The sequence below is a fragment of the Artibeus jamaicensis genome, unplaced genomic scaffold, assembly GCF_021234435.1.
Source record: "Artibeus jamaicensis isolate MK-2021 breed Jamaican fruit bat unplaced genomic scaffold, CSHL_Jam_final contig_391, whole genome shotgun sequence".
In the NCBI taxonomy this organism is placed as follows: domain Eukaryota; kingdom Metazoa; phylum Chordata; class Mammalia; order Chiroptera; family Phyllostomidae; genus Artibeus; species Artibeus jamaicensis.
The window spans coordinates 1,392,223-1,406,546 of NW_026521814.1; the positions used below are offsets into that span (position 1 = coordinate 1,392,223).

A 14,324-nucleotide genomic window follows, 5' to 3' on the forward strand; every position below is an offset into this window, starting at 1 on the left:
CCTCCTGACATTAAGCATAAAATGCAGCAAAAGAGATGGCTCAATAAATATCTTAAAATTTTATTTAATTTATTAAGCACCAATTTGCATTTAATATTTTTACAGTCACTTGCCCTACATAAATGTATCATTTATGACAGTTGACATTGATGAAAAGAATCAAATATAAAATATATTTTCAGGTCTCCTTTTTTCTAAGTACCTGGTTGAAAATGTAATAGCCATTCATATGTGGTTAGCACACAGTGCCCACCATCTGAGTAGGTGATTACTTTCATTTCTTATCTGGAATTCATATACAGACTTAATTGTAAGTGATAGATATAGAAATAATAATAATTTGAATGGAATAGAAGATACTTCTACTGTTTAAGTCAGAAATATTTCCACGTCAGGGAGGAAGAGTAGGTCCCCTAAAAATACAAACAGTTACCGTCTATTGAATGTTTACTAAAGGCAAACGTCTCTGAGTACATTATTGTCTAAACCTCACAATACACAGTAAGTTAAATATTTCTGCTTCAATTTTACAAATAATGAGATGAGGTTTTAGAAGAGGTATCCAAGTTGTTTAAAGCCACAGCTGTACCTGAGTTCGGACCACATTGCCCTTCTAGAGCAAGGCACTGCAAAGTAGTGGGGGCAGTCCAGGCAAAGTCTTCTGACCTCCTTGGAACCTGCCTTGACTGCTGTCTGAAAGCATTCATAGATGCCAGATGGTTAAGATAACAAAACATTTAGAGATTGAATAATTGGCAACCCCAGATATTTTATAGTTTAACTTTCATTTTTAAAGTATATGATTCAGTGCTTTTTAGTATTTTCCCAATGTTGTATACTCCTCATCACAGTCTACTTCCAGAAATTTTCATCACTCCCAGAAGCAATCCTGTGCCCATTAACAGTCACTACTTACCACCCCTTTTATAGCCTTTTATGACCTCTAATCTACTTTCTCTCTATGTATTTGCCTAATGTATATATCTCATAAAAATTGACTCAGTATGCATATGGCCTTTTGCATCTGACTTTTCTTAGCATAGCATTGTCAAGGTTCATCAATGCTGTGGCATAACTCAGCACTTCATTTCTTTTTAAAAATCAAATTTTATTGGAGTGACATTGGTTAATAGATTGTGTAGGTTTAAAGCGTACATTTCTATGGTAATGATCTGTATATTGCATTGTGTTCCCACAAAGCACATTCAGATCATCTTCTGTCACTATACATTTGGCCCCCTGTTCCTTTTACTATGCCCCTACTCCACTCCCTCTAGTAACCACCATACTGTTGTCTGTGTCTTTGAGTTCCAGTTTTCTATCCCACATACAGGTGAAGTCACATGGTTCTTAGCTTTTTCTACTGACTTATTTCACTTAGCATAATATACTCAATGCCTGTCCATGTCACAAATGGCAGTATTTTATCTTTTCTTACAGTTGAGTAGTATTCTATAGCATATACATACCACATCTTCTTTATCTAATCCTCTATCAAAGAACACTTTGGTTGTCTCCATGTTTTGGCCACCATGAATAATGCTGCAATGAACATACAGATGCATATATCTTTGTAAATAAACGTTTTGGAGTTTTTTGGGTAGATCCCCAGAAGAGGGATTACTGGGTCATATAGTAACTCTTCTCTAATATCTAGAGAAGTCAAACACCTTTTCATTTATCTCTCGGCCATTTCTATGTCTTCTTGGGAGAGACATTTGTTCATGTCCTCTGCCCATTTTTAACTAGATTATTGTTTGGTGTCAAGTTGTATGAGTTCTTTATGTATTTTGGATATTAACCCATTTGCTATATCACCTTCTATTTGGTTGCTTGTCTTTTTGTTTTGTTGGCAGTTTCTTTTGCTGTACAGAAGCTGTTTAGTTTGATATAGTCCCATTCATTTATATTTGCTTTTACTTTCCTTGCCTTTGGAGTCAAATTCATAAAATGTTCTGTAAGACCATTTATGAGTTTGGTACCTATATTTTCTTTTATGTAATTTATTGTTTCAGATCTTTTACTTAGGTATTTGATTATTTTGAATTAAGTTTGTACATAGGAACAAACTGTAATCTAGTTTCATCTTTTGCATATGCCTTTTTAATTTTTCAAGCACCATTTATTGAGGAGGTTTTCTTTTCTCCATTGTGTGTTTTTGGCTCCTCTGCCAAACATTACTTGCTCATATACATGAGATTTTATTTCTGTACTTTCAGTTCTGTTCCATTTGTCTGTGTGTCTATTTTTCTGTGAATACCATGCTGTTTTGATTATTATAACTCTTTCATATCACTTGAGGTCAGGTAGTATGATACCTTTGGCTTTGTTCTTTTTCCTCAGGACTGCTTTGGCTATTTGGGGTCTTTTGTGGTTCAATACAAATTTTATTATTTTCAGTTCTATTTCTTAAAAAAAATGACATTGGGATTTTGGGAATTCCATTAAATATGCATATTGCTTTGGATTACATGCCATTTTAACTATGTTGATTCTTCCAATCCATGAGCATGTAGTTTCTTTCCATTTCATTGTGTCTTTTATAATCTTTTAAAATAATGCCTCATAGTTTTAGTAGATTGAATAATATTCCATTGTATGAATATACCACATTTTGTTGAATTATTCATCAGTTTATGGACATTTGGGTTATTTCCACTTTTGGCTATCATAAATAAAGCTATGAATATTTGAGTATAAGTTTTGGCCTGGACTATGCTTTTAATTCTCTTAGGCAAAGCAAAATTCTAGAAGAATTCTAAAGCAATAAAAAAGAATGAAATCTTTTAATTTGGGGAAACATGGATGGGCCCATGGTGTATTAAGCTAATTTAAATAAGTCAGACAGAGAAAGACAAATGTCATATAATTTCATTTACAAGTGGAATCTAAAAAAAGAACAAATAAATAAAACAAAATAGATGCATAGAAACAGAGACCAAAGGGATGGTGGCCTGAGGGGATGAGAATGGGAAGATGAGTGAAAAAGGTGAAGGGGAATACAGTCAATACTACTGTGATAAGTTTGCACAATGGCCGGTGCTTACTAGAATTAGTGGGGCCATCACACTGTAAGGTAAAGACATGTCAAATTGCCATATTGTACACCTGAAACGAACATAAGTAATAAATACTGTAGACTATATTTAAATTTAAAAAAGAGAGAAATAATTCTAGAAGTAGAATTGCTGGGTTATATAACTCTGTTTAACTTTTGAGGGACTGCCAAACTGCCTTCTAAAGTGATGGTGGAGATTCTATTTTTAAAGAATCAGATCCATGAGTTTTAAATATGTCACACAACTGACTTTTCACCTTTAAAACAGCTGTAGTTTTGCCTTCTGCTGACGAAGCTGGGGACATTAAAAGAACATACAGTCCAGAGAAGGGCAAAAGAGTGGGACATGTCTTGGAAAGGAGAGACCATTCTTACTGTTTTCTATAGATCGACGCGAAGACGGAAAGGCAGAACTAAAAAAGGAGGCAGCCTCAGTTCTGGTAGTTGAAAAGTTACTTTGGAAGAGCTGCTGTGGTGAACACAGTTAGCAGGAAGCTGGAAGAACAGAATTCGTCAGACAAGGGAATTTCCAGTATTTGAGAGGTCTGAGTATTCTGAATGCTCAAGAGGTTTAAGGTATTGACCTGTAATAATCCTATGGGTTTCTTCTTTCTTATATCCAAAGGCACAATAGAGTAAACAACATCTGGTTAAAATAAGTATAACACATTCTAATTTTTCTTTAAGAATGAAAGTATTTCTTTTACTGGAAATGAGGATGGGTCACGATAAATATTTATATAACACTTAAGTTCCTGGAATATACTTTTTTTCTTATATCAAAGCTTGACTCCACTGATTCTAGAAGTAATGCCATAGTTATTTATTTATAAATAATACAGATTACTTATACTGAAAATTATTACAGGTGAAATTTCAAAAAAACAGATTTTAAAAAATTGAGGTGAAATGTATATAACAAAATCAAAACCTTAAATGAACAAGTCGGTGGCATCAAGTACATTCTCAATGTTGTGCAACTCCACTCCTGTCTGGTACAAAAACATTTCCTCCCCTCGAAAATAAAGCTCCCTATCTATGCAGCACTCTCTCTTCCTTTCCCCTCCTGCATCCTCTAGCAACCAGCAACCTGCCTTCTATTTCTACAGATGATTTACCTGTCCTGGGTATTTCACATAAGTAGAATCATACAATAGCATTTCGTGGCTGGTTTCTTTCAGTTATCATGTTTTCATGGTTCATATGCATAACAGCATTTATCAGTACTTCATTCCTCTTTATGGCTGAATGTATATGTCATTTGTTTATCTATGTATCCTTTTATTGCCCTTTGGATGGTTTCCACCCTTTGACTATTGTGAATAGTGCATCTATGAATATGCCTGTAGATGTATTTGATTAAGAACCTGGTCTTAATTCGTTTGAGTATATACCTAGAGTGGAATTGCTGGGTTATGTGGTGATTCTATGTCTAACCTTTGGAGGAGCTCCTAAACTGCTTTCCACAGCAGCTGAGCCAATTGGCATCCCCACCTGCAATGTATGAGAGTTCCAACTTATCCACGTCCTTGGATAAGGACTTGGATAATGCTTCAACACTTCTTTTCTTATTTTTGGAGTGGGGAGGTCAAAGCTTAAAACAATAAGGATTTATTATTCCTTCAGTGTATGGGTCAGCTGGGCAATAGCTCTGATCTTGCCTGTGCTTGTTCAAGTATTTCAAATTAACTCATAAACTGACTGGTCTAGATCTTCTTCTCTCTCTCGTTTTTCAATTTATTGACATGACCTTGGTTGATAAAGTTATATAGGTACATTCAGTTCTACAGTACATCATCTGCATATTGTATTGTGTGTTTACCAATCCAAGTCAGGTCTCCTTCCATCACCACTTATCCCCCCTTCATCATCTTCTGCTTCCCTCCATCTCCCTTCCCTTCGGCAATCACCATACTGTTGTCTGTGGCCATAAGTCTTTCTCTTTATTTCTTTGCTTAATCTCTTCACCCTTCTCATCCGGTCCCCAACCCCCTCCCCTCTGACAGCTGTTGGTCTTCATTCTGTATCCATTCTTTTTTAAGTAGCCATCTTTGTAGGTACTTCCTTGTGGTTTTAATTTGCATTTCTCTATTGACAAAGGATACTGAGAATTTTTCCATGGGCTTGTTGGTCACTTGTATATCTTCTTTGGTGAAATGTCTATTCAAGTCCTTTGCCCATTTTTAAATTTTGCAGTTGAATTGTAAGAGTTCCTTTTGTATTCTAGATACTGGCACCCTACAGATAAAGTTAAAAATAAATACATATGCACACATGTATATATGCTTATGTATATATAAATATGTGTTTTATACATATAAAGCATATGAGTATAACACATAAGAAATTATTGTTTTAAATGAATAAAATTCTAATACAATATACATTTTAATAAATTATACATCTTAACAATTGCATACATTGTCTCCATGACTACTTATTTTCTGGGAAATACGATTCGAGGCTCATGTTGCTATTGAGTAGTGATGTATAGGGTTTGTCACAAAGTTTTAACTCTTTGATAATGATGAATTCCCAATATCTGTTAACAAGAAATCCCGTGCAAGAGACTCTTAAGTCTGTGTCAAGGAGCTGATACCAGGGCTTTCGATAGCAGGCGTCCCTGGGCACAGCTTTTTCACCAGAGAAGACTATGTAAACATTCTATGGCTCCTGATACTGTAACTTGAAAAAGTAAATAAAATTACTCCAGATATTATGTTGAAAGTGTTTTGGCAACCTAGAGGCACACACATGTGTGTGTGTTTTTACAGCAGACACTGACAGCCACCAACTAAAAACAGGGAAGAGACACAGAAATACTTACTCCACATAGAGTTAAAAATTTTTACTTTTTGTTTTTCTAAAAGCCTAATCTGGAGGAATGAAACCGCAGGTTTACACTTTCATTGTTCTTTATTTCTGGAGCCTCTGCTTTGGCAGCCTGAGTGCTGTTGGCAAGATGCACCCGATGCCAATTTGGGGACCATTCTCGTGTGAGATCTTCGAAGCTTCCCCCCATTCTGCCTCCTTCTGTAGCTCCACGGCCGTGGTGTAGGAGTTGGCAGGAGAACAGGTGTGGGAAGGCACAGAGCAGGGGTAACATCAGAGAGAAGACATCGAGAAAAAACACTGTTGAGTGGAGGAAAGGTGACAGGAAGATTGGAAAGCTAACGTTATTTTGAGTCCAGTCACGAATTGGATTTACATATTGGATAACTTTGCTGTACATGCACAATGTTTTGCTGGGGCCAGAAACAAGATGCAAACCTCCCAGAAGTCACTAAGTTATTGAGGGAGGCACCAAACTCTGTTTTCAAAGCCAACATATAAATGTTTATTTAAGCAGTGACTTCATAGCTCCTTCATTAACTGTACTTAAATTCTCATAATGACTGATAAGGGCCTGTTACTAGGCTTATTTATTAATACTCTTCATTGAACCTTGCATTAATGAGAGGAATGGTGACAAAACCATCTGAAAAGACATTCCACGTGCGTGGAGGCACGGTGGGGGGGAGGACCATTGTGGGACACACCCGAACTGTGGAATCTCGGGGAAGTTCCAGAACTTATACCTCATTCCCCTAATCAGAAATATACACATTTTAATTTCTAATTTACAGAATTTGGATAATTAAATGTAACAATGTATATGGGGTACTTAGTATATAATCTGTACCCAAAGCACAAGTCGATACCCACAGATCAAATCTGGCACACAGATGAGTTTTATTTACTCATATAGTAACTGTCAAGAGTCCAATAATTAAGAGTTTCCATTTTACAATCCAGTTTTCTGACTTCTCTTGACAAAAATCAGGCCAGGAGACAATAGGCTCATGTTCCCACATGGCGACAATTTGAACCAGTAGTTACCTCTTTCGTGTGCCCACCAGCTTGCCAGTGGCCCACCCTTAGGTTATGAGAGACCGTGCTGACACCTTCTTGTGTTTCCTCGTTCGTTCCGATTGCCTGGCCAGCCTCAGCAGCTGCGTGAGATTGGGAGCTGCACTCCAAGGCATCTGTTACATTTTCCAATACAAGATTCTCAACCTTTAATTAATTCATATAAAATCACTCTCATTAAGGAAGTTGGTGATGGTGATGACAATTATTTTAAGACTATATATATATATATATATTCCCAGTGGCTTCTTTTTGATGACTCCAAGTTTATAATCTGAACTTAAAAGAACCAACCAAGCAAACTTTCAGGGATGGAACTTGTGATTTACCTGATCCGAAGACAGAAACCGGCATCATTGTGTAAGTTACAGGTATCATTGTTTTATAATGTGAAACTACTAGTGCTTCAAATATATTTATTAAGTAAAAATATTTTTAAAACTGCTGTTTTTTTAAAAAAATAAAAGTTACTAGCCCTGCCTGGTGTGGCTCAGTGGATTGAGTGCTGGCCTGCTAACCAAAAGGTCACCGGTTTGATTCCCAGTCAGGGCATATGCCTGGGTTGTGGGCCAGGATCCCAGTTGGGGGTGTGTGAGAGGCAGCCACACGTTAATGGTTCTCTCCCTCTCTTTCTCTCTCCCTTCCCATCTGTCTAAAAATAAATATATAAAATCTAAAAATAATCCTTAAAGCTACTAGAGAAATCAACAGTATTCCAGGAGTTTACCTGACTTTTTCCAGTCTGATCATTTTTACCAAAGTTTCTTAGTCTGTGGTGTTCTGATGATTCACCTCGAGGCAGCAAGAATCAGAGGCAGGACAGTACAGTAAATTGTGCTGTCATCTCCTAACCAGAATCCTTTGTATTTAAAAGACCAACCCCTTTTAGACTTCTAAGGTTTGTGTCCTTCCTAACCCCATTCTCCTAACTGTGGCTCACCTGCTGCTCAGGGAATTTTCTTTCTCTTTGCTTTGAGGGGGGAAAAGCAAGTCTCTATGACATAGTTATTTCCAAAAAGGATGAGATCCATTTCCACTGTAAGATTACAGGTAAGGATTCTAGTCTCATGGGAGCTCCCTGTCCACAGAGAATAGCAATATATTCAGCAAAATTTTATCAAGCTCCTCCTACCTAAATTCCAGGACTATCCAGGCCCCGGGTGCAGAATTTGCAAAGACAGAGAGGGTCACTGCTCATAGTGAGTTTACATTTGAATGGAGGAAATAGGTAACAAAGAAGCACATATGTAAGTAAAATAATTTCTGATGCTCATAAGTGCTGTCAAGAACACACAATTGGATAATGTGGTTGGCAGTCTTCAGATGTGTGTGGCAGAATACAGTGACCAGAGAAGTCTCCTCCAAGGTAGTGACATGTAAGCTGTGTCTTAGATGACAAAGACACAGCCAGGAGAAAACTTGAGTAAACCCCACTCCAGGCACTGAAACAGAAATAAGCTTGGTCTAGACACACACACACACACACACTCACTCACTCACACTCACACACAGAAAGGAGACCAGTGAGGCTGGCTGTGAGAGGTGGAGGAGACAGGCTGGAGCAGAAGTCCTGTGTGGTGCCATGTAGGCTGTACATGAAGCTTGTGCATTGGACTGTCCATGTCCTTCAAATACACATTTTCTGGCTGTCCATCTTCTCCAAAGATGTTTCCATCACTGTTACCAAATATCTGACTCCTTGGACAGGTGGTGAGACACAAGGATGAACAACTTCTTTGAGATAAAGTACCAAGGTTGATGAGCTTCCTTGGATGCTCATGACTTCTATATTGGTTATTCTTAAAAGGTCACATCATTTCAGAAAAAGATTAATTTGTAAGCGATTGATGATTCTAACACCTAAACTAAATTAAACTAAATTCATTGATATGGGAAAGAAACTATTGGCTTTCTGAATCAGACTGTTAATCTTACCCCTATGTTCATTGCAGCATTATCTACAATCATCAAGATAAGGAAGCAGCCCAAGTGTCCATCAGTTGATGAGTGGATAAAACAGCTATGGGACATTTGCATGATGGAATTCTACTTGGCCATAAAAAAGATGAAAATTTTACCTTAGCAACAATACAGATGGACATGGAGAACATTATACTAAGTGAAATAAGTCAATCAGAGAAAGACAAATACCATATGATTTCACTCATATGTGGAATCTGATGAACAAAATGAATTCACGAGGAAAACAGGGACAGACTCATAGATGGAGGGCAGGATGACAGCTAGTGCTGGTGGCAGGTGGGTGGAGGGATTGAGCAAAACGGAAAAAGGACACATGGACATGGACAAAAGCGTGGTGACTGCTGGGGAGGGGGGTATGGGAAGACTAAATGGTACTGGAAAACAATACAAAAAGATTAAATTAAAAAAAATAAAATGCTAACTAAAAAGTGGTTTATTTCATGTATCTAGCAAACCCTCACAAAATACTTACAGTATGCTAAACACTGTTAGCTCTTCAGGTAACAAATAATTTAAATCTCCAAACAACGTTATGGGGTAGGAACAATGATTATATTATTATCCTCCACTTCACAGACAAGGAAAAGCAGACAGAATTTTTGAAAACTGAGCAGTCACACAGATAGCAGGTTACTGAGCTGGGATACAAACCAGATAGTCCAAGTTAGTTTTGTGCCCTTGTTTATAACATCCACCACCTCTAAAATGAGCTATAAGGAATGTATTATATTTAAAAGAATTGACATATTATATTTGAGAATTGACATATAGGCTGTCTTGAATTCTACCTGAAAGGGAGTAATTTGCAATATTGCAAAGTATTACTTTAATCTTCTGAAAAAAAACAAACAAACAAGAGAGACACATTGTTTCCTGTATACTTGAAACAGTACTTGTATAAAGCATTGTTGCTTCTTATCATCTCTTAAAGCTGGGAGTATAGCTTAGGACCAGTGTCATATAAGCAACTTTTATGACATACTGAAAGTATACATTATGTCCATAAATATCTAAAAGGATGTTTTAATAACAAACTGAAGATGTGTGAATGGATCATAGTTTCTTTTAAACAAACACTTTTTATACCATTTAAAAGGTTTAAGACATCTCAAAAACTCACCTTCTGTAACAATGAGAAAAATTTCTGTTCCTAACAGTGAATGACTTGCAAAGATGCTCCTTTCTTTGCTTGTCAATTAACAGTAATTATGAAAGAAGGAAAATGAGTTTTCCAACCATGTGGCATGACCTTGGCTTAATTACCACTCTCTTTCACTCACAGGGAACAGACTCTCTGTAACCACAGAGTGAAGAGTGAGATGCTGTACCAACTAATATTGGTGAAAACAGATACTGCCAAAGCAATTTTTAAGTAAAGTAAGTAATGGAGTAATAATTAGAGGTTAATAGAATGAAATCAGGTTGCTCTAGCTTGCCAAAGACGTTACCTGTTTGTCAGAGAGGAAGTGTTTATCACCAGCATGTTGGAACTGCATGCCAATAATCTGAGCAGGTGGTCATTAGAGACTTTTGCTAGAGGCCAGATAATTTTCCCCGTGAATAGCTTGGTAAGATTCAGGCACTTGTTTCTCAATAAATCTAATTTATTATTTCATTTCCAATTGCCAAGGTACCTGGCTGTAATGCCAAGGAAGAGTTTTAGCATTTTTCCTTTCATAAGCTGAGAATGATTGACTGTGTTCAGAAATTTTTGATCTGTTTTATTGGATAAACTCAAAATATCTGCTCTATTGGATTAAATTTAAATGATCTGGTAGGTGTCTTCTTTCTTCTTTACAAACAGCATATTTAAAAGCATTGTTTTGGTAGAATCTTCTCAGAAGACCACATAATCGCTATTTAAATTAGCCCTAATTCATTTTACATTTGCTTATTTTACTGTTAACTTTCCCAGAACTGTATTTTTTTTTACAATTAGAACATCTGAATTTTAATTACATTACCATCAAGAAGCTCATTAAAGTCACTTAATTGGCAACATTTCCAAAAAAACCTTAGCTGGGTTTAATATATTTTAAAGAGTTACTGTCAAAGTATAATTTCACCATTACAAACAGCTTGGCAACAACATTTGCATAAAGATCTGTCAGTTTCTGAAAAATGCTCAAATGTTGGGAAAATCAGATTCGTTGAGTCGCCCTCACTGAAACGGCCCGGAGCCGGAGAAAGTGTCGCAGCAGCCATCTCTGCGACCTCTGCGGGGTGAGCGCTCTCCCCACACGGTGCGGACGTCCAGGAAAGGGTTCTCGAAGAGACAAAGCTTGCATTTTATGCCTTGGGGTAGATTTTTTAAAAGTTAAATCCTCGATAAAGTTCCTTCATTTATGTTAAATTTAACAGAATATCCATTTTCTTGCTGCTCCTTTCTTGTTCACTCTAAGAAATCGTAGTCACTTCGAATTTTGAAACCTTTAAATATAGCTCTAAGGTCAGCATTGTGAGACTAAGACATGAGGTTATTTCGAGATGGTGTGATTTTTTTGTGGTTTCCTTCTAGCACGTCCTAGGCTCGCACCCTAGAGCACTGATCTTATCCGAACTTGCCTTGTGATGACACTGCTTTCTCAACTTTACAACACTTTCAGCTCCTGCCTGTTGAATATACTTGTCTTTTTGAGGGGGTGGGGGTACCGAAAACAGTGACTTCAATTCCATTTGTTGAATAAATGAAGGAAAATCTCAAGTTTTTATTATATGAAGGATAATTGTGCATTAATTATGGTGTTGGGAAACCCTTCTCCCTAAACACCTGCAAGAATAAAGTGTGGTGAGTAGTAGTTATTATAATTTGCTTCCTACAAGTATAAAAGGTAAGATAAAAAAATCATCCCTTTTAATTTAGTACTGAAATTGTTCCCCTTTGTAGTTTATGTACGCTTTATCTTCCAAGCCAAAATAAAAGAAACTAATAAAGTTCCACAAAATGAGAACATTAAAAAAAAACCCAAAATACTGCTTCACAAGTGGCTGCCCCGCTCTCCATAATATCCTCAGAGTCCTGCAGAGCGTCTAGTATACAGACAAACTCAATACATGTTTGCTGAATAAATGAATAAATACATAAACACATGCTGACAGTCCCGAGGAGCATCTGGATGGCTCAGCCGGAGGGCCCAGGGAAGGCTTCGTCAACAGCAACGCAGAAAACCTGAGTCTCCGTGAGCACAGAGGCAGTCAGTCACTCCTTCACCGTTGCTGAGCTTCTGTCGTAGGCTGTGTTCCAACAGGCAGTCTATGAAGACTCCCTGAGGATGTCGCCCACTAACAGCACTTTTTGTGATGATGGCATTGCTCTACATGGATACCTACAATATTGTTTTGTAGGTGGTGGACAACCACTAGAGGTTTCTGCATGGGACAATGACATACTTGGATTTGTCTTTTAGAAGTCGCCCTGAGACAGTGGGAACAAAGGCCTGAGGCTGGAGACCACTTACTGCTCGGTGATGCTGAATGCCTTGCGGTAGAAAGCAAATGGAAACGCCAAGGTTTTCCATTGCTGTTTATTGCTCTGTTGTCTCCCTTGACGGAGCAGGAAATGACTGTTCATTTTTCTCCTCTCCCCGGCTGGAGAGAGTGAATGGTGAAAAAAGTATAAGGAAATCTGGGCTTGCTCCAGAAGCTGCTCCACACAGAACAGAAAGGGGAGTATAGGCTTCTCTCCCGACCCCAGCAGCTGCTGTGGAGGAGAGAGGCTCTGGTCAGTTCCGTATCTCTCAGGGTGTTGCCCAGGCTTCCTGACCACTACAAACCAGCCCCCCTGGAGGGCCAATGTGGGACTCCAAGGCCTGAGTGGAGGGGAATGAGTTCAGGAAACAGTGGTGGAAAGAGTGCTAAACTGAGAAATCTGAAAACTCTAGAGGAGTCTGTGTTCTCCGACTTTTGTAATGGACCATGTCTGCTTTGGTGAGAGAAGGCCTGAGGGTCTTCTACCTGCAACTGAGGAGAATCAAGCTAGGGATGGGGGGTAATCATCCAGGGCAATCAGAGCTGGGAAAGGTGTCAACCAACAGTCCCCTAGGCAGTGAGTGGCTTCAGGGAGACTTCTAACATTCATTTCAGAAATGGTTTCTGGAGACCTGGTGTGGTTTTTTTGAATTCTGTGGCACCACAGAGATGGCAAGCCGCCCATAACTTTCTGATGGATGGGGACAGTTACTGGCAGAGCACTGGCTTTGTGATTTCAATCATTATGCATTTTTCCCTTTTTTCAAAGCAAACTATAATGTAAACTAAAACCCCAGAAAAATTTCAGAGATAGAATGCTTTTCCTTTCCAGCTATTGATGCTATTTAATTTCATTTATTTTGTTTCATTTAGTTTGGAGTGGTTTAGCAGTCTGAAGGCAGTTACTATTACTAATTCAAAAAAGGGATACAAAATAGGAACGTTTCCAATTTTGAAGTGTTCCTTAACAGGAGCCTTAATTCAAAATTCTGACTTTATCCTTAAGAAAAGCTTTTGGCAATGTTGAAGAAATCTTCTGAGAGACATCTAATAAACATTTCTTGGAGAGCAAACCTCTACAAAATGCATCTCAGTTTCTAAATTCCCCTCCTTCACGACCAGTCACCCTAATATTATTCATGTGTTTGCCCGGCAGAAGCACTTCTCTCTGTGATAGAAACTGGAACCTGAAATCAATGAACATAGACAAAATAATAGCACTTTAACTTCCAACTTTATTTTTGTCCTCAGATAAACTGGTGATAAAATACTGTGTCCGAGGCAAGAGGCATGGCTCCCCTTTCTCTTCCTTTGCAGAGTAACAGGAAATGTAGACAATATTTTCATTGAACTTCTGAGTCCTAATAGTTTTGCCAGCCATTCGAACAACATTCGTTTGTTTATACCAACATTTTAACAATATAAAGAGTAAAACAAGCAAGCAGTCTGAGGCATTTATCCGAACTATTCAGACTGTGAAACAGGCTTGTATCGGCACCGTCTTCAGTCTGACAGGGAAAAACATTGCTTTAGGAAGTGGGTCATGTGTGTGTAGAGGTGCTTTGTAGACAGGCCCGTGATGCCGTGGTTCTGGTCAGAGTACCACTGAAACACAAAAGGAAGGAGCCTGCTTTATTCCTGCGGGCACGCCATGCACCCAGCTTTGACTTTCAGATGCTCCTGGGACCTGGTTAGCTTTTCTAATATTACAGTTGAAATTCTACCTAACAACACTCAAATAAACAAACATAAGTGTTTGGAGCAGGAAGACCTGAAGAGCTCCTTCACTACAATTTCGTCTACTGTAAACTGTGTTTTGGCTCTGGGTGGCTGAGCCCCCCCAGTGACTGGCGGACTGGAGCAGGCATGGGTTCCAGAGCTCTCGTGCTGGGACTGCTACTTTGCT

At 38.2% G+C, this 14,324-nt stretch overlaps 1 protein-coding gene across 1 annotated transcript in view; it reads right to left on the reverse strand.

The window, feature by feature from the left end:
• Window positions 1-13,687: 13,687 nt before the first annotated feature.
• The window catches only part of FAP (fibroblast activation protein alpha), a 73,346-nt gene continuing 72,709 nt past the window's right edge, over window positions 13,688-14,324 (reverse strand). The window contains exon 26 of the mRNA XM_037140397.2: window positions 13,688-14,023. Within this exon, the coding sequence (XP_036996292.2) occupies window positions 13,922-14,023 (102 nt within the window). The 3' untranslated portion in view covers window positions 13,688-13,921. The remainder of the gene's footprint in view (window positions 14,024-14,324) is intronic.